The sequence below is a fragment of the Mytilus trossulus genome, unplaced genomic scaffold, assembly GCF_036588685.1.
Source record: "Mytilus trossulus isolate FHL-02 unplaced genomic scaffold, PNRI_Mtr1.1.1.hap1 h1tg000050l__unscaffolded, whole genome shotgun sequence".
NCBI classification, from domain to species: domain Eukaryota; kingdom Metazoa; phylum Mollusca; class Bivalvia; order Mytilida; family Mytilidae; genus Mytilus; species Mytilus trossulus.
In genome coordinates, this window is record NW_026963292.1 from 2,167,277 (window position 1) to 2,186,608 (window position 19,332).

At 32.2% G+C, this 19,332-nt stretch overlaps 1 protein-coding gene across 1 annotated transcript; it reads left to right on the forward strand.

Moving 5' to 3' along the window:
• The first annotated feature begins 1,947 nt into the window (after positions 1-1,947).
• Positions 1,948-19,086, forward strand: LOC134699342 (interferon-induced very large GTPase 1-like). Its single transcript, XM_063560952.1, has 3 exons — positions 1,948-2,077; positions 14,198-15,378; positions 15,529-19,086. Exons 1-3 carry the CDS (start codon positions 1,948-1,950, stop codon positions 19,084-19,086), a joined length of 4,869 nt encoding a protein of 1,622 aa, XP_063417022.1.
• Positions 19,087-19,332: the final 246 nt, after the last annotated feature.

Genomic DNA, 19,332 nt, shown 5'->3' on the forward strand with positions numbered 1-19,332 from the left:
CGATCAATTGTCGGGTCATATAAGTCATTGCTTATGGTGGACGATCATTAAGAGGAGCAGAAAAGAACTATTGTATCAGGGATCTTGAATATTTAGCTTTGGTTGAAGGAGTTAAACAATATCATGTTTATTTGGCTAGCCCAAAAATTCACAATATTTACAGATCATGAAGCACTACTACACACCCAGAAGCTTACGAAGGAAAAAATTACAGGCCGACTTGCAGGATGGGTTATGTTTCTACAGAGCTATGATTATGAAATAATCTACAAAAAGGGAACGGATAATGGTAACGCTGATGCATTAAGTAGAAGACCATATGATACCGAAATAGCTACTATTACAACAGCTACAGTCGAATCGTCAACACAGACAGAATCCAGTTTCATCGAGTTAGACCCATATGCGTCCATTTGCGAAATAACCACAAGTCCAAAAGAGAAAGTTGTAAATGATCAACGGACAGATGAAAATTTCAAAGATGTCATTAAATATATATTGGATAAAGAACTACCCGACAAGACCAGACAAGCTAGAAAAACGGTTATTGAATCACAAGATTATATTATAGACGAGGATGTGTTATTTCATTCATACTACCCGAAAGGAAAAGGTCACAGAGCGGATAGGATAGTTAAACGATTGGCAGTACCATTAACCCTAAGAGACGACATCCTGAAGTCATACCATGACAGCTTACCCGGTGGACACAATGGCATTGAACGTACTTACCATACAATACGATATAAATACTATTGGCCTGGTATGTACAATGGCATTCAACAGTACGTACAAACGTGTATGCAGTGTCAAAAAGCTAAACCTGACGCCCATAAGCGCCCGACACCACTACAACCACTTCCTGTGCTGGACATCTTAGGACCATTTAGAAAAAGTTCCGGCGACTACACACACGTTCTACTAATAGTCGATTCATTTACAAAATTTATGGAAATACTTCCTATGAAAAATACAAGCGCGAAAGATGTAGCTGACTTATTTTATAACCAGTGGATATGCCGTTATTCAGCGCCTGATGCAATCCTGACAGACAAAGGACAAAACTTTATGTCGAATATATTGAAGGAGGTTTGCAATATCTTCGAAATCGAAAAGATAAATACCAGTAGTTACAGACCCCAAACAAACAGTACATGCGAACGAAATAACAAGACAATAGCTGAAAAACTTCGCACATGCATTGATGCCAACCAGTTAAATTGGTCAGACAAATTACCAAGTATTGCTCATGCTATGAACACGTCAGTATGCACTGAATCAACACAGTACACTCCGTATTTCCTCGTATTTGGAAGAGAATGCAGAACGCCTATTGACACAGTTTTAACAGAACCCTCCAAAGTCGGACCAATCGCTAAGCAGTATATAGACAAGTTACATGAACACTTAGTTTTAGCTAGAGCAAAAGCGCGAGAAAATGCACTCGAAACACAAAAGAAGTACAAAGCACAGCACGATAAAAGAGCAAGAGAGATTTCTTACAACATTCGTGATAAAGTATGGCTAGATACTAAGAAAACGGAAGTTGGATTATCCCGAAAACTTTGTAATAAATGGCAAGGCCCGTATTACATAACCGAAGTTGAGGGTAAAAGCACGTATAGACTCCGGCGCTGTTCTGACGATGTACCAATTAAAGGACTTGTCAACGTCAACAGACTAAAGAAGTTTTACGACCCACAAGACAGGCCTACAAACAATGTAGATGTTCCAACAGACGACGAAATGTAAGACGATGATGACAATGAAGAGGAAACTGCTAAGGATGACGATGAAATTGTTCAAACGGATACACAGCCAGACTCCAATGACCCTACACAAAACGATACTCATGTACAACGGAACACACATGATGACCAAAATAACGATGATTCAGATCTGTATCTAGTAGAACGGATAGTAAAAGCAAAACGTATAAACAATAAAATGCATTATTACATAAAATGGTTAGGTTTCGGTAGCACAAGCAATTCATGGGAACCGGAAGAAAATATTCCTCCAGAATTAAGACACGAATTTAAAGTTCGTATGGATCAGACTAAACGTATAAAAGCACGTAAAACAAAGAGATAGAAATTACCCACCTTTTTTATTCATCTGTAGAATTGCACATTACAATTACACATCATTTTTCAAATTAAATAGCAAAAGTTAACTTACATACAATGTACAAGCCCGTGTTTTTCTTACATCACAATTTGCTTGATTTACAAAATCAAGTACTTCAGATTTTCATATTTTTTTTACCTTCAAACGGTATTATATAAATAACACATAGCTGAGAAGGGTGATAGAGTATTAGTCATAGAAAAGAGTCGTATTCAATAAAGCGCACACTTGATCAAGCGTCTCCATGAAGGGTAATAGAGTAAATTGACACCCTCGTATTAGCCAATCAAAATCTTGCATTTTGACATGAAGTATAATAATGTTAATTATAGTATAACAACATTTAAATTTATATTGGGTTGTCATAGTATGTTTGTCGTAAATTTGGACCTAGTGTTTTTTTTACACAAGTTAATGGTCGTATTATCAGACAAACATCGGTGACAGTTCATTCATCAAGTAACTGCAATTTTAACCTTTTATATTATTTCAAAACTTACATTTTTTTTTCCAAACAACATCACAACACAAGTTCATTTGCATATTTCAAAGTATAAAAAAAGGTACTTCAGATCTTTATTCAGACAAAATAGTGTCTTAAAATTTCCATCAGAACCTGTTTAGTTTTAAAATACACAGCATGTTTACAATCAGAGAGAATTTTACACTTGAGTTTTATATATCCTATTTTCTATTTTTCTCAATTTGAAGTTCAACAGTTTGACACCCCCCCCCCCAACCCCCCCCCCCCCCCACCCATATTTTTTTACCAACATTTTATATTCGTCCCCAAGTTATCATAATATTTTAAGAGAAATATGTTGAGATTTCAATCACTGCAAATATATATTTTTAGCTTTACAACAGTATTGCGATATTTCATACAATGCCTATTCAAGTATCGAAATGAATCTACACTTTGCGTTTTTATTGAAAAGAGATATCAGGTATAAGCGACATTTTGATAAATGGTTACATTCAAATAGATGTATTCAAAGTATTAGTACAAAGATGTGTACATAAATATTCATATAGTGCTACAGAACTAGTTCGGACAAATGTTCCTGAAACTTAAAATATATAGTAACAAAGTTCAGATTGACAATGTTTATATATATATATATAAATGATTTATTTTATATTCCAATATAGATTCAGGTATCGAAATTATGAAAGAGAGAGACACAGTGTTCATTTGTTATTTGCATGGTGCATGGCAAATATTACAGACTGTTCGTTTTATACTTATTGATTCGTGATTTATTCGTGTTGGTATTTAGACACACTTAGATTTAATTAATTACATGAACTTTCAAGAAATTTTGAGAGAGAAAATTTTAGACGACAAATGTTCGTAATAGCGCGCTTGTAAATAATGTAAATACAATGTTGCTCTTTTTAATTTTTACTGTATGCATTTTGAAATATTATTCGTTCATAATTTACACGCTGATACGGGAGTATCAGATAAGGAGCGACGGGGTAATATGACCCGACAATTGTTCGTTCAAAGTTCACATTTAGGATTTTGTATATTTTTATAATATTTGCTTTTTATCAATTATTCCGAGTCCTCATTGCGTTTTAATAATTTATTAGTTTATGGTATTTTACGCTATTCAAACGTTACTTGTATTTTACACTTAACTATAATCCTTTCATTCAGATTAATTATCTAAGATTTATATCCGTCTTTATGATAAAAGGTTCTGTAACAAAGAATATAGATAAATTGACACTAAGTGATAACTGCCGAAAGCCATTCTTGACAAACTTATACGAAGCATGTTTTTAATCCTTAATCCCGCTTTCGGCAAACGCGAATTAATATTGTTTAATAAAAAGATATTTGATTGGTTCATTTTCCGTATGTCAATCAGTCTTTTGAATTTGTATTTAATATTTGTTGTATGTTGTTATTCAGTTATGTTTTGATATTTGAAGTATATGGATGTGAAATAAATATGTAAACTTTCCAGCGACTTGGACTTTATCTAAACTACCGCTAGTTTCCCCCGAAACTAATGAACATGACAGAGGTGACCACCAACCTGGTCATAGTACGCAGATAGCTCTTACTAAATATATATAATGATACTAAACCCCTAACGGAAAGGATTGTTCCTGATATTCATATGATGAAGACATATTCTTTCAATCAGTTTCATTGAAGTCTGGAGCTGGCATGTCAGTAAACTGCTAATAGTCTGTTATGTGTCATTTTCCTTTTTTTTATTTTCTTTGGTTACATCTTCTGACATCAGACTCCGACTTCTCTTGAACTGCATTTTAATGTGCGTATTGTTATACGTTTACTTTTCTACATTGGCTAGATTTACAGGGGGATGGTTGAGATTTTTTAAACATGTTAAACCTCGCTGTATTTTTGCGCTTGTAACAAATCAGGAGCCTCTAGTTAGTGTTGTATTATTTTCAATTTTAGTTTCTTGTGTACAATTTCGGGTTAGACGTTCATTATCACTGGACTAATTATATATATTTTAGGAGACAGCTAAAGTACGCCTCCGGTGCAGTAATTTCTCGCTGCATTGAAGGCCTGTCGGTCACCTTCTGTTGTTGTGTGTTCTATGGTCGGGTTGCTAAAAGAAATAAAATTATCAGTAAAATAAGCGATCTGTAGCTATTAACGTTGTGCAATTATGGTTCAAATGGGCATTGCTGTTGATTGCTTGACGATTTTGACAATTATGAAACAAAATACGTATAAGCACTGTTTGCATATGAGTTATTATATTTAATAACAATTACGTTCCAAAAATTTCTCTGAAGCTTGTCAAAGTCCATCTAACTTTGGGCCACAATTCGACAGTCTGCTAACTTGTTACTTTAAATTGAAGAATAATTACTGGTATATCATGTTTTCCTGTTTTAAATAAGTTTGTTTTAAAGAAACAAGCCATAAAAGCGCAGCAAGTCTGTCGTTCGTCGGATCAAGTGAATACCGGAAATCATCTCCGGTCCGCAGTTGGTTTAAAAGTTTCGTTGATTCAATGGAAACTACGGCAATTTGTGTCACTTTTTAACATTTTTTACTTTGAGCGTACCTACGACCCACTAAAATATTTGAACTGCAGTAACATGTATGTTCAAGGAATGTCTGGTATGAATATGATCGTGGGTCGTAGGTACGCTCATAGTTTAAAATGCAGACAAGTGTTTGGAAAACATTTTTCTGCCCTTTTCGCGAATCTTGAGGTCTTTACAGCAACAGAGCGTGAATAATATCAGCGGAAGTTGAAAAATCTACTGATGTTTACAAAACTATTGGTTTTAAACTTAAGAAATATAGTATTATAATAAATGGCAAGTCACTTTTAATTTGAACGAAATAAGGGGGCCGTTCTCTGATGCGTATCGTACATTGTCCTTTTGTGTAACAAAGATTTAAAGTGTTTGGCCATCACAGCACATTTTCTTGATAGGGGCTGCACTCAAGGTAATATTTGCCTTAACTGTAATACGTTGTGAAAATCATGGACTAAACAGGCTTTGTTACACAAGAAGTGTATAATTATAACCACAAAATATTGTAAATTATGATTATGCTATGGTGCACTTAAAAGAGTTATCGAATGAAAGACCGACCGCATGATGCATTTTGTTGGACAAAAAAACACCCCGAGTTGTGTTACACGACAAGATAAACATTATAATATGCATATATGCTAGACTAACATACCGTAAAAAATAAACGCAAAACGCACAAAATCCTCATGTATTTTCAAAACAGAAAAACGAATATAGGCCAATGTACGATTTCATTCTAATGTTAAAGGGGCGGGGGGAAGGATTGCTTCTTTTTCAAACCTTAAAGGCTATTAAAGGTGAAAAATTGTTCATTATAATTTCAATTTGAAATAGAAAAAAAATAAGTCTGAATGATTTAAACCTTATAGGCTGCGGTTATATTAATATAGACAATGCAATTTTCCGTAGGCGACTAAAACTGTGATACTTTTAACATTTATATGCCGAAAACTTTTCGTAAACTATACCAAATAAAAAAACTTAAATCTTAAGGACTATGTCAATCATTAATAAACATACTTCTTTCATTGAAAACAAATTGACCAGCTTCAATTTAAACGCTCGTGAATAAATTGTTAGTCGCAGATTGTATCACCAGCCCAGTTGTCAGCACTTCGGTCATTGTAGAAAACAATCATTTTAAATGGATTTAGATTTGCTGTTGAACAAATTTTTGAAATTGTTAAAATAAATAGTATGACAACAACATAGCAAATTGAATAAAAGACACAAAAAAAACAAACAACAGTAGACAAAGCATAAAACAAAACAAAGAAAATTAAAGACTAAGCAACACAACACAACACAACTCCAAAAATACTGGGCTGATCTGAGGTGACCCGGAAGTGTACGGAGAGTAGACTCTGCTATATATGTGGCACCCGCCGTGTGTTCATATAAATACAGAACCGGTTACAAATCTGGAACTATAGGTACAATCGGTTAATAGAGGACGGGATTGTGGTTACAATTAGAACATATCCGTCGTCATCTTCGAAACAAATATTCCATAACGGTCAATCAGCTCGTGAGATGACTGTACCGTGTAGGAAGATTTGATTTCTACTTCACCACCTCTTTTTTCGGCTTAAAAGTTTAGTTTCAGCAACAAACCTTTATCAAAGAAATTAGGATATGAAATACAAGCCATGGCAAATCGTTTTTACTCGGAAATATATACTACATGTGAAATCATCCTTTTTGTAATTAAGATTTGATTTTAACTTACCCTCACTGTCATTTTCGAAATGCTCCTGAAGATACGAGGCAGATTTGTTTCTTTTTGAGTAAAAAAAAGGAGAGCGTATAGATGCAAGAAACATAAATACAGAACATGTATTAATATAGGGAAACATGAAGTTTAAAGACGGTGCTAGGTTTGTTTCTTCCTAAGACATGTAATAAGCTCCTGAACAAAGTCGATCTCATATAAATATAGGAAAAAGTCGAAAAGTAGAAAAGCAATTTTTGTTTTAATGGAAATGCCGATTGTTTATCCAAAATACCTCTTCCAAATGTTACAAATATGTATTGTAAATATAAAAAAAAAGCTATCAACTTGATCAATTCCATATTAGAGAATATTTTGTTTTAATCAAATTGATTTTCGTACAAAGATCTATTATCCCTACCGATGACAAGATACATCACTACAAAAGTCTAAAAGTCTGAAAAGACCAGTTTTTGTCTGAATTTACATGAACTTTTACTTGACATTCTCCAAAAGTATGACTTGTGTCTTAATTTTTCTTTACAAATTCTCATTTATATCAAATTTGTATGAAATTTACTTGACATATTCTCGACATTCTGAATATGGTTTAAAAATTTCTTGACATATTCTTGACATTTGAATAATGTCTTGAAATTTCTAGACATGTTTTCGACATTCTTATTTTTTCTGAACATTTTGAATTGTGTCTTAAATTTACTTGACAGTTCTGAGTTTTACAAATCATGACCAATATTCATGATAAAACTTTAATCTTTATTTCTCTTTATATAATATACTGTTGTTTCAAGTTACACTTCAAACAAAAAAATTGGGCATGTAAAATAATTGAAAATGTGGGTATTCAAATATCTTCACAAATGCAAATATGGCTATGAAATCTAATGTATAAAATAATTTAAATGTGGGTGTGTAGATATAAAACAATTTAAAATTGGGTTTTTAAAAAATTACAAATTTTGATTCCTAAATCTTATAAATTAAATGATTAAAACCAATTATACTGTAGACATTTTTCAATCTACATTTATTATATTCAATGTTTATATGGTAAATAATTATTGTACCAAAATGTGCCTTATATAAATAGCAAATTATGATGATATACAAATCATTCATCTAACAGAAGAAACATTTGTGTAATGTCATCTGTTGGAATATATATTAAGTATTACACATGGACAGGATGTTCCCCATAAACATAAGGTATTCCACACCCCAGAGTACAAGCAACTGTCAAATAGAAATTACTGCTTTACCTGTAATTAGCCTCACAACTTTTCAGTTGACCGACCATGCCACTACATTTGTAACAAATTGCTCATATATGAACATGATAATCATCATTTTGATGGAGAAAAAAATGAATTAAAATTGTTTTTCTTCATCAAAATTATGAAGTTAATTATTTTAACATAAAAAAAACAATGAATATTTCCCAAATATTAAAAGAAAAGTATTATCTTCTACAGACATAATAAAAAAAATGTATTTATAATTGGTCCATTTTATATAGAAATCATTGGTCTTATAAAATGGATCTCAAAAAGACATGCATAATATAGATCTAAACATATTTTCTTTTACGGAAGGAGATATCACAAATATTTATGTTTGTTAAAAAATTATAAAATTCAACACTCAAATTGGAATAAAGAATGTGTTTTGGTTGTCCTAAAAAATGAATAAGGTATTTGAATCAAGATGGGAAAAGAAAAGTATTATCTTCTACAGACATAATAAAAAAAATGAATAAGGTATTTGAATCAAGATGGGAAAAGAAAAGTATTATCTTCTACAGACATAATAAAAAAAATGTATTTATAATTGGTCCATTTTATATAGAAATCATTGGTCTTATAAAATGGATCTCAAAAAGACATGCATAATATAGATCTAAACATATTTTCTTTTACGGAAGGAGATATCACAAATATTTATGTTTGTTAAAAAATTATAAAATTCAACACTCAAATTGGAATAAAGAATGTGTTTTGGTTGTCCTAAAAAATGAATAAGGTATTTGAATCAAGATGGGAAAAGAAAAGTATTATCTTCTACAGACATAATAAAAAAAAATGAATAAGGTATTTGAATCAAGATGGGAAAAGAAAAGTATTATCCTCTACAGACATAATAAAAAAAATGTATTTATAATTGGTCCATTTTATATAGAAATCATTGGTCTTATAAAATGGATCTCAAAAAGACATGCATAATATAGATCTAAACATATTTTCTTTTACGGAAGGAGATATCACAAATATTTATGTTTGTTAAAAAATTATAAAATTCAACACTCAAATTGGAATAAAGAATGTGTTTTGGTTGTCCTAAAAAATGAATAAGGTATTTGAATCAAGATGGGAAAAGAAAAGTATTATCTTCTACAGACATAATAAAAAAAAATGAATAAGGTATTTGAATCAAGATGGGAAAAGAAAAGTATTATCCTCTACAGACATAATAAAAAAAATGTATTTATAATTGGTCCATTTTATATAGAAATCATTGGTCTTATAAAATGGATCTCAAAAAGACATGCATAATATAGATCTAAACATATTTTCTTTTACGGAAGGAGATATCACAAATATTTATGTTTGTTAAAAAATTATAAAATTCAACACTCAAATTGGAATAAAGAATGTGTTTTGGTTGTCCTAAAAAATGAATAAGGTATTTGAATCAAGATGGGAAAAGAAAAGTATTATCTTCTACAGACATAAAAAAAAAAGGAATAAGGTATTTGAATCAAGATGGGAAAAGAAAAGTATTATCTTCTACAGACATAATAAAAAAAATGTATTTATAATTGGTCCATTTTATATAGAAATCATTGGTCTTATAAAATGGATCTCAAAAAGACATGCATAATATAGATCTAAACATATTTTCTTTTACGGAAGGAGATATCACAAATATTTATGTTTGTTAAAAAATTATAAAATTCAACACTCAAATTGGAATAAAGAATGTGTTTTGGTTGTCCTAAAAAATGAATAAGGTATTTGAATCAAGATGGGAAAAGAAAAGTATTATCTTCTACAGACATAATAAAAAAATGAATAAGGTATTTGAATCAAGATGGGAAAAGAAAAGTATTATCTTCTACAGACATAATAAAAAAAATGTATTTATAATTGGTCCATTTTATATAGAAATCATTGGTCTTATAAAATGGATCTCAAAAAGACATGCATAATATAGATCTAAACATATTTTCTTTTACGGAAGGAGATATCACAAATATTTATGTTTGTTAAAAAATTATAAAATTCAACACTCAAATTGGAATAAAGAATGTGTTTTGGTTGTCCTAAAAAATGAATAAGGTATTTGAATCAAGATGGGAAAAGAAAAGTATTATCTTCTACAGACATAATAAAAAAAATGAATAAGGTATTTGAATCAAGATGGGAAAAGAAAAGTATTATCTTCTACAGACATAATAAAAAAAATGAATAAGGTATTTGAATCAAGATGGGAAAAGAAAAGTATTATCTTCTACAGACATAATAAAAAAAATGTATTTATAATTGGTCCATTTTATATAGAAATCATTGGTCTTATAAAATGGATCTCAAAAAGACATGCATAATATAGATCTAAACATATTTTCTTTTACGGAAGGAGATATCACAAATATTTATGATTGTTAAAAAATTATAAAATTCAACACTCAAATTGGAATAAAGAATGTGTTTTGGTTGTCCTAAAAAATGAATAAGGTATTTGAATCAAGATGAGAACAAATTCTTTGACCTTCATTAAAGCCCCCCCCCCCCTCAAGGTCCAAAAGAGACGCTACACGACACCTATGTTACATGTTTTAGTAAAGAAAGCAAATTTGACTGGCAGTTTTTGGAACGGCAAAAATCTAAATGCTGTTTTTCAGTAACTTCAACTTATATTCCAAGTAAAAACAATTAATTCAACGTTTAATAAAAACAAATAAAAATTAAACTACATGGGGTATTATTCAGGGTATTCCAATTTAGTTGCACCAAAAGGGTATCTTACTATACCAAATTAATCCTTGATTCCTCAAAGATTAGTTTATCCATAATAAGTATATAACAGCAATAGAATGTCATAATCAGTGCAGAATAAGTCTGTTCACATTATAAGGCGAAATTTATTATGTTGAGATAGTGTCAAGACATATTTAAGACTCTCAAGAATGTGTCGAGACATATTCAGACATTATTTAGAATGTCAAGAATATGTCAAGACACATTCAGACATTATTACGAATGTCAAGAATATGTCAAGACAGATCGAGACATTATTAAGAATGTCAAGAATATGTCAAGACAGATCGAGACAAATTTAAGACAGTCAAGAATTGGTCGAGACTAATCCAGACTCTTATCAGATGATACAGGATGTGTCGAGAAATTTTAAGACAATGTTCATACTGTCAAGACACTTGTCAAGAAAAATCAAGAACCTTATAAGACAAATTAAGAATGTCGAGTAAAAATTCATGCAAATTCAGACAAAAACTGGTCTTTTCAGACTATTTGCCTTTTGTAGTGCATGTATCTACGATTTTTTTATGACTCCAAAAAATATACCAATCCTACAATTTGACTTTCAGTTTAGAATGCTGAATACTTGTGTAAAGCGTAGAAAGGTAAACTGTGGTATTGTTTTTTTAATAAAAAATAATTTTGGTTACATGTTCTCTTAAAGATCTTTGGAATCTTTAAGTATCAATTTCTGGTTCCCTCTACCTCTAGCAAAGTTGTTTTGTGATAAATTTGAAGCCCGGCTCTGACAAAACTAATGTTAATGATCCAGAGAGAGGTTACGAGGAGCCCTTTGAAGACCCATAATTGTATCGTAGTTTGATAACATTGCTACAATAACAACATTGTTTTGTTTATTTTAAAAAGAAAAGAAAATCGGGCTTGTTTTACTGTATTACTGCAGATAAATTCTTTAGTTGTAGCCATTTGGCTGTGCAATAACACATTACATTGCTTTGTTCTGTGAGCTATTCGGTTAATTTTAACTTATGATTTTGTTGAAATGTCGATTTATTGTTAAAAGTGCAAGTCAACTACCTTTCCAACGTCAGATAAATTTAATTTAGAAAGTAATGTCAAGTTGTACTGTTGTTTTTTTTTCTTATAATTCAAGACGACCCTAAACTACCTTTGTAAAAAGTGTAAATGTAATACCAGAAAAAATATGTACATATGATCATGTATAAACAATTATTGCGTACAGTTTGATGAACCAGAAATCTCTATTTGGCGGGTTTTAACTTGGGAACGTTTCAAGTCCAAATGTAGTACTGTACATGTGCTCATACATAAATTGTGTAAATTTATTCGGAAGTAAAATAAATCCATTTTTAAAAGTTTAATTGTTAGTGTAAAATAAAATAGAGAATGGAAATGAGGAATGTGTCAAAGAGACAACAACCCGACCAAAAAAAAAAAACAACAGCAGAAGGTCACAAACAGGTCTTCAATTTAGCGAGAAATTCCCGCACCCGGAAGCGTCCTTCAGCTGGCCCCTAAACAAATATATACTAGTCCATTGATAATGAACGCCATACTAATTTCCAAATTGTACACAAGAAACTAAAATTAAAATAATACAGGACTAACAAAGGCCAGAGGCTCCTGACTTGGGACAGGCGCAAAAATGCGGCGGGGTTAAACATGTTTGTGAGATCTCAACCATCCCCCTATACCTCTAACCAATGTAGAAAAGTAAACGCATAACAATACGCACATCAAAATTCAGTTCAAGAGAAGTCCGAGTCTGATGTCAGAAGATGTAACCAAAGGAAATAAACAAAATGACAATAATACATAAATAACAACAGACTACTAGCAGTTAACTGACATGCCAGCTCCAGACTTAAATTAAACTGACTGAAAGATTATGATTTCATCATATGAACATCAGGCACAATCCTTCCCGTTAGGGGTTTAGTATCATACCATCATAACATATATAAGAAGATCATAACCCGTGTCATGCCAACAACTGTTTTTAGAATAAATTTGTTTAGTTCCGACGCAAAGACCTTATCAATGACTCAATATTAACGCCAAAATATGCAATCTTTAATGACTTGACAACAGTATCGTAATTATAACCCTTCTTAATAAGTCTATTCAAAGGTTTTGTAAGTTTCTGAGGTGAATACTGACACCTTTGTGCTTTATAAAGAATATTTCCATAAAAAATTGGATGTGAAATACCTGAACGTATAAGAAGTCTGCATGTTGAGCTATATTTACGAATGATGTCTTTATACCGATGATAAAATTTATTAAATGTTTTGACTAGTTTGTGATATCGAAAACCCTGGTGTAATAATTTTTCAGTCATACATAAATTTCTCTCGTTAAAATCTAAAACATTGTTACATACATGAGCGAATCGTACAAGTTGAGATATATAAACACCGTAATATGGTGACAAGGGAACGTCACCATCTAAAAACGGATAATTAACGATAGGAAATAAAAAATCATCCCTTTTATCATAAATTTTAGTATTCAGCTTTTCGTTAGCCTTTTAAAGCGAACAAAAATGTTATCTAATAAAAATTCAAGGGCATATATAGTATCAAAGCATGTCCAATTAACATAGTTTTTTTGTTTATTGCTACTAAAAAATGACCTTAAAGAGTTTGAACATATATATTCACATTCTGATTTTTTGAATGCCCATTTAATTAGGTGTGTGAATTTTTTCTTAATGTGAATGTGAGGCAATGTGGTATACAGGGTAGAAAAATCAAAACTTTGAACAGATTCAAAATCACCAATATAAGCATGCAATTTATCAAGTACATTGTACTTCCAACGAGTTCTTGACACTCCAAAAGTAATTTATTCCACTATTTTCGAAGGCCTTATTTAAACAATTTATTATAATGTTTTTAATTGTACCAAGTATGCTGGTAAGAAGAATAGACAATTTAGTAGTTGAACAATGGCTTGAAGACGAAATAAATCTATATTTGTAAGGGGTTTTGTGTAGCTTCGGAGCCAATACATAGTTGGGACTTTCATTTTATTTGGCTCTGCTTGTAAAGCGGTGGCAAAAAGTTTATGTTTGTTACAGATTTCGTTTTCTGAAAATGGAGTAAGTTGGAATGTTCGTGAATTGGTGATTTCCTTTTTCAGAACCTCAATGTAAAATTTACGTCAAACAATAATAATATCATTAGCAGCTTTATCGGTCGGGACAAAAACAAATTCCTTGGCTAGTGTGCATTTTTTAAGAATATATCAAAACTTGTATATCATTTAGCTAATGAATGGGAGCTGTGGACGTTAAGTTCTCAAATTTATGTTCTAGATGAAGAAGAACAGGAGTTGAAAGACTTTGGAACACCAATACAAGACGGTACATGCAGCAGCATTGCTGAATTCCTGAAACTTATTGGATTAGAAAAATGTTACCCAAATAATTTACAATTAATGGATGCATTGAAGATTCGGACTCCAACAACGTCTCCTGAGCTGAAAGATATTGCCTTAAAATTTGTTGAAAATATTGTTATGGTAAATTGTAATTGTAGAGATCAAATGCTTCAAGATCTTACGAATAACAAGTTTAATACTACGGATGATAATAGGGATGATGAAGAAGCGATGTATAGCTTAGAAAATATTTTAAATGACACAGAAGATGAAAATGAAGCTGAAATAAACCCGCTTGACATCCTGCTTGTCCTCTTTAAATGTAGTAGCCCAATGCTTAAACAAATAATTACTAATAAACTGTTCATGTGTAAACTTGCTATTCCGTTTATCCTTCCTAATTTTAAAAATGAACCTATAGAGATATGTTTATGGCCATTTCGGTCAATTATTTTAGAAAGTAAAGTACACAAGGGTTCAATCCAAGATATGTCTGTAGAATGCGCATGTGAAATTGTCTCTTTTGTTCGAATAGGTCGCCCTTCCGTATCAAAATCGAAACTAGTGAATGAAGTTCTTAACGATCAGTACCACAATACATTTTCAAATGTGGACTGCCCACTTGGGACAGCAAGACGAAAAATAAGCGACGGAATCGTAGAAGCTACATGGTACATTCCTTCAAACAAATTAGCAGTTCTTAAAAATACAACAATGTTTCTCAATTTGAGAGGCGATGCTTTAGAACATAATGGACAACTTTTTAGGGTGTCACAGATAACAGATATTTTAGTTGTGGTGCTAGATATCAATAGTCTCGAAGACAAATCATTCATGGTTTTTCTGAATGATATGTTAAATACTCCAAAATGTGTTCTGTTAGCAATCAATGCATTTCAAAATAACAGAAAAGATGTTCGAGAAAGAATTACATGTTTTACAAAAACAATCGCAAACTACCGACGACTAGTCAATATTTGTATACTGTCGAAGGATGGACAAATGAGAAGTTTTGCTGCCACTAAAACTGAACTGAGAAAGGCAATTGCAGCAATGATGAAGGAAAATGTAAACGAGTCAGTATACAGTAGAATATCAAAATGTAAACTAAAGGTAGACGAGGACGATGTTATTTACAGAAATGCGAGACAAAACGCATTAAATGTTTTAAAGCATTTCCCAAAAGAAAAATCAAAAGAGAAAGTAGTGCCTTTGCAGGGAGCAAATTGGGCATCTTGGAGTAAAAAACAGAAAAATGTTTATAAGTCATCTCAGTACAAAAGTTTGGAGGAACAGAGTAAAATAAAGACAGAAATGGATGAAGATCGACAAAAACAAGTGAAGGAATGTGAAAACTTCGGACCTTTTATAAAGACATTTTTAGACATTTTATCAAAATTAATCAAGTCAGATACGGAATGCACGGTGTTTGTTCTATGGTTAAAACATTTCCTCGATCAGAGATCAAGGTCGGTACTTCCTGGATACCTGTCCAAATATCAGAGTGATTGGCAGACTCTGAAGACTAAAAGAGACAACCAAGAAGATGGTACTGTTATAAAAAGATATAGAGAAGAATTGAAAAAGAGTGAATTAAAACTTGCTGAAGCTTCGTTTGGATTTGAACATTTATGTCGCGAAATGGGTCAAATATTTGAATCACTAAATCAATGTAAACCTGAACATGCTGATGCGATCAACATGCGGAAATTAGCAGACACGCTTCCTTTCATAACAGCAAAACTGCTTGTCATGGGACAACCATTTGAAATAATGGACGGTGACGTCGCTAACATACCTTTGTGTTGGGTAAGAGCTGTTCTGGAACAGTTGAGAGAAATGTTGGGAGACAAACGGCTTTTAGCATTGTCAGTGTTGGGTATTCAAGGTTCTGGAAAGTCCACGCTGCTTAATACAATGTTTGGACTTCAATTTGCAGTTAGTGCTGGTAGATGCACCAGAGGTGTTTTCATTCAGTTAGTACCAGTAGAGATAGACAAATCAAAATTTGACTACATTCTCGTTATTGATACAGAAGGCCTTAGAGCCCCGGAGTTAGCCAATCAGAAACACAGCCATGATAATGAATTAGCAACGTTTGTTATAGGTCTTGGTGACATTACAATTGTCAACGTTAAGGGCGAAAATGCAACTGAAATAAAAGATGTTCTACAAATTGCTGTTCATGCTTTCCTCAGGCTAAAATTAACCAATGAAAAATTGAACTTGAAAAAGACCTGTGTTTTTGTTCACCAAAATGTACCAGCATCTGATGCTAACGATAGAATGATGCAAGGTAGACAACAATTTGTAGAAGTTCTAGATGAGATGACAAGAGAGGCGGCAGAACAAGAAAATATAGCTGATATACAGTCATTCAATCAAGTTATTAGTTTTGAAAGTGAACAAAATGTCTGGTATTTTTCGGATCTTTGGCACGGTGATCCGCCGATGGCTCCTACCAATCATGGATACAGCGAAAGTGTGAGCACAGTCAAGGATTCAATCCTTTATAGGCTAACACTAGGAAGAGATACGTATTTGACAATCACAGATACTATTTCGCGAATAGAAGATCTTTGGAATGGTATTTTGAAAGACGATTTTGTTTTCAGTTTTCGTAATAGTCTTGAGCTAAAGGCATACACTAGCATGGATCAACAATGTCAAACTATCACATGGAAATTAGAAAAATATGTTCTAGAATTTATTAACTCTGATGCAAAAATTAAACTTGTCAACTGTGAGAATGAGTATGCCCTCGAAAATGAAGTTCCAAGAATAATGATGCAACTTGCAAAAGAAGTTGACAAACAAGTAAAATATGTTAACAGTGAAATTGACTCCTTTGTTGAAGAAAGTACTCTTAAAGACATAATGATCCAATGGAGACAGGCCAAACGAAACAGAATTTGTATGCTTGCAGAAAGTCTTATTACCAAAGCAAAATCAGCTGTAAATAGTACAAAAGAAGAATTAAGAATACAAATACTGCGTGTGAAAGAAAAAACTAAGCATGAAACAGAAATAAATGAAATGGCTAAACAGTTAGCTCTTGAAATGAAGGGACAGGTACCAGATGACATTGTATTGACAGAGAAATTTAACAGCCTCTGGATTTCATGGATTAATAAGTTTGACACGAAAGACATTAGGGATATCGTTCCTATTAATAAACAAATCGAAACATTGCTGTGTGAACTGTTTCCATCAGCTGCAAGATTTATAGATGGCTCAATAGATGAAAAACTGCATTTACCAGAAGAAGAGGTTTATCAAAACATGAAACAACTTGATGGAACTTTAACTAGACATTACATATCAACTAAGAAACATCTTAGTATTCATAAATTGGTGGTCAGGGTTTTGAGGCGAGAGTCGAGCGCAGATACGTGTAAAAACCAAGCAATTGATTTAATCAACAAGATATTTAGAAAAATTGATCTAAAACTAGAAATAATAAAAAATGGCATTCGATTTGACCCTTCATACGTCACAGAAATATTTTACATTGTGTCGCAGGAAATCTATGACTTTAATCTTCACGCCAACAATGATTATTCTTTCAACTTGCTTCCACCATTTCGTGCAATGATACTAAATCATATTGTTCGATATGCAAAAGTCTTTTTTACAAAAATGCATGACGCTTATAACAAAAAGAATAGCCCAAAAGCACAAATGGAAGAATATAAAGGTACGGCATGGGCGCTGTTCAAAAATACAGTTGAAGATAATACGGAAGATGTAATTGCCTTAGGATTTTTCAAAGACGCCATAGTAAAAGTTATATTAGATCAAGTATCGGAATTACTTCATATTGATGCTCAAGAAAGTATCCAAATTCTTTTTGCAAATGGAAAATACAGTTTAATTAAAGATATACTTATTCATTTGGCTGACACGGATGACTTTGAAGAATACAAATCATATATCCAGGATCCACATACATTTGCCCAGAAATGGATAGTCAAGTTATTAGGGAGGACACTATTCGAAGAAAAACATGGGAATGAATGTTTATATACTAAACATGCAAAACGTCGAGTATCAAGAATAATTTTGCATATTTCAAAATGCATTGCAGATACAACAGAAGATTGTAAATCACATGGAAAATCAATCTGCATATCTGAATGGATTGATCGATTTTTACAGCATAACTGCAAAGCTTCATATCTACCTCTGTTAAACGATGTCTTTGTTCATGTACGAGATAGGAAAATATTCAATGTAGATACTTTCACCATTATGTTAAAAGAGGAACTTCCTGTAATTGAAAGTAAAGTAATGAGTAGGTTTTCAGATGTTGAAGAGAATAATGTTACATTAAGTAGTAATCCCGTTCCACATATCATGGATAATCTCTGGGGCTGTTCTGAAATTTGCTTTTTATGCAAAGAACCATGTATGAATACTAATAAAAATCATTTGGAAGACAGAATCCCTCATAAATGTTTACAACATCGGCCAAATGGTATAGGTGGTGTTCGACTCATAGCTTCTCGTGAGCTAGTTATTGAATCCTGTAATTATCTTGTTTCAACAAACCGTCCATATACTATCAATAGTACCCAAAAAAGTGGAAAATTGAGAGATTACAAACGAAATTTCCCTGATTGGGACATCCCACCACATTCCGATGTGTCATTGTATTGGATATGGGTGATTACTAGATATGGAGAGGAACTCAAGGAGATGTATGATTCGGAAGAGCCAATAATACCTAAATATTGGAAGTCGATTTCAAAGGAAAGAGCACTAGATAGTCTGTAGGAATAGGCCAACCGATTAACGCTTCTATCGTAACAAAAAAGAAATGAGAAAAAAACACAGTTTTATCCTATGGATACATGCACATTTGTTTACCGTATGTGTAAAGATAACACACTTTAGAAATGCCCTGGAAGCAAAACAAAATCTAATCTTAGGGTAGATCATGAATACGACAAACGGAAAAAAAACATTTCCTTGCACGTTAAATATTCCTCATAGTTCCAATACGTTTCCTAAGTTACAGAA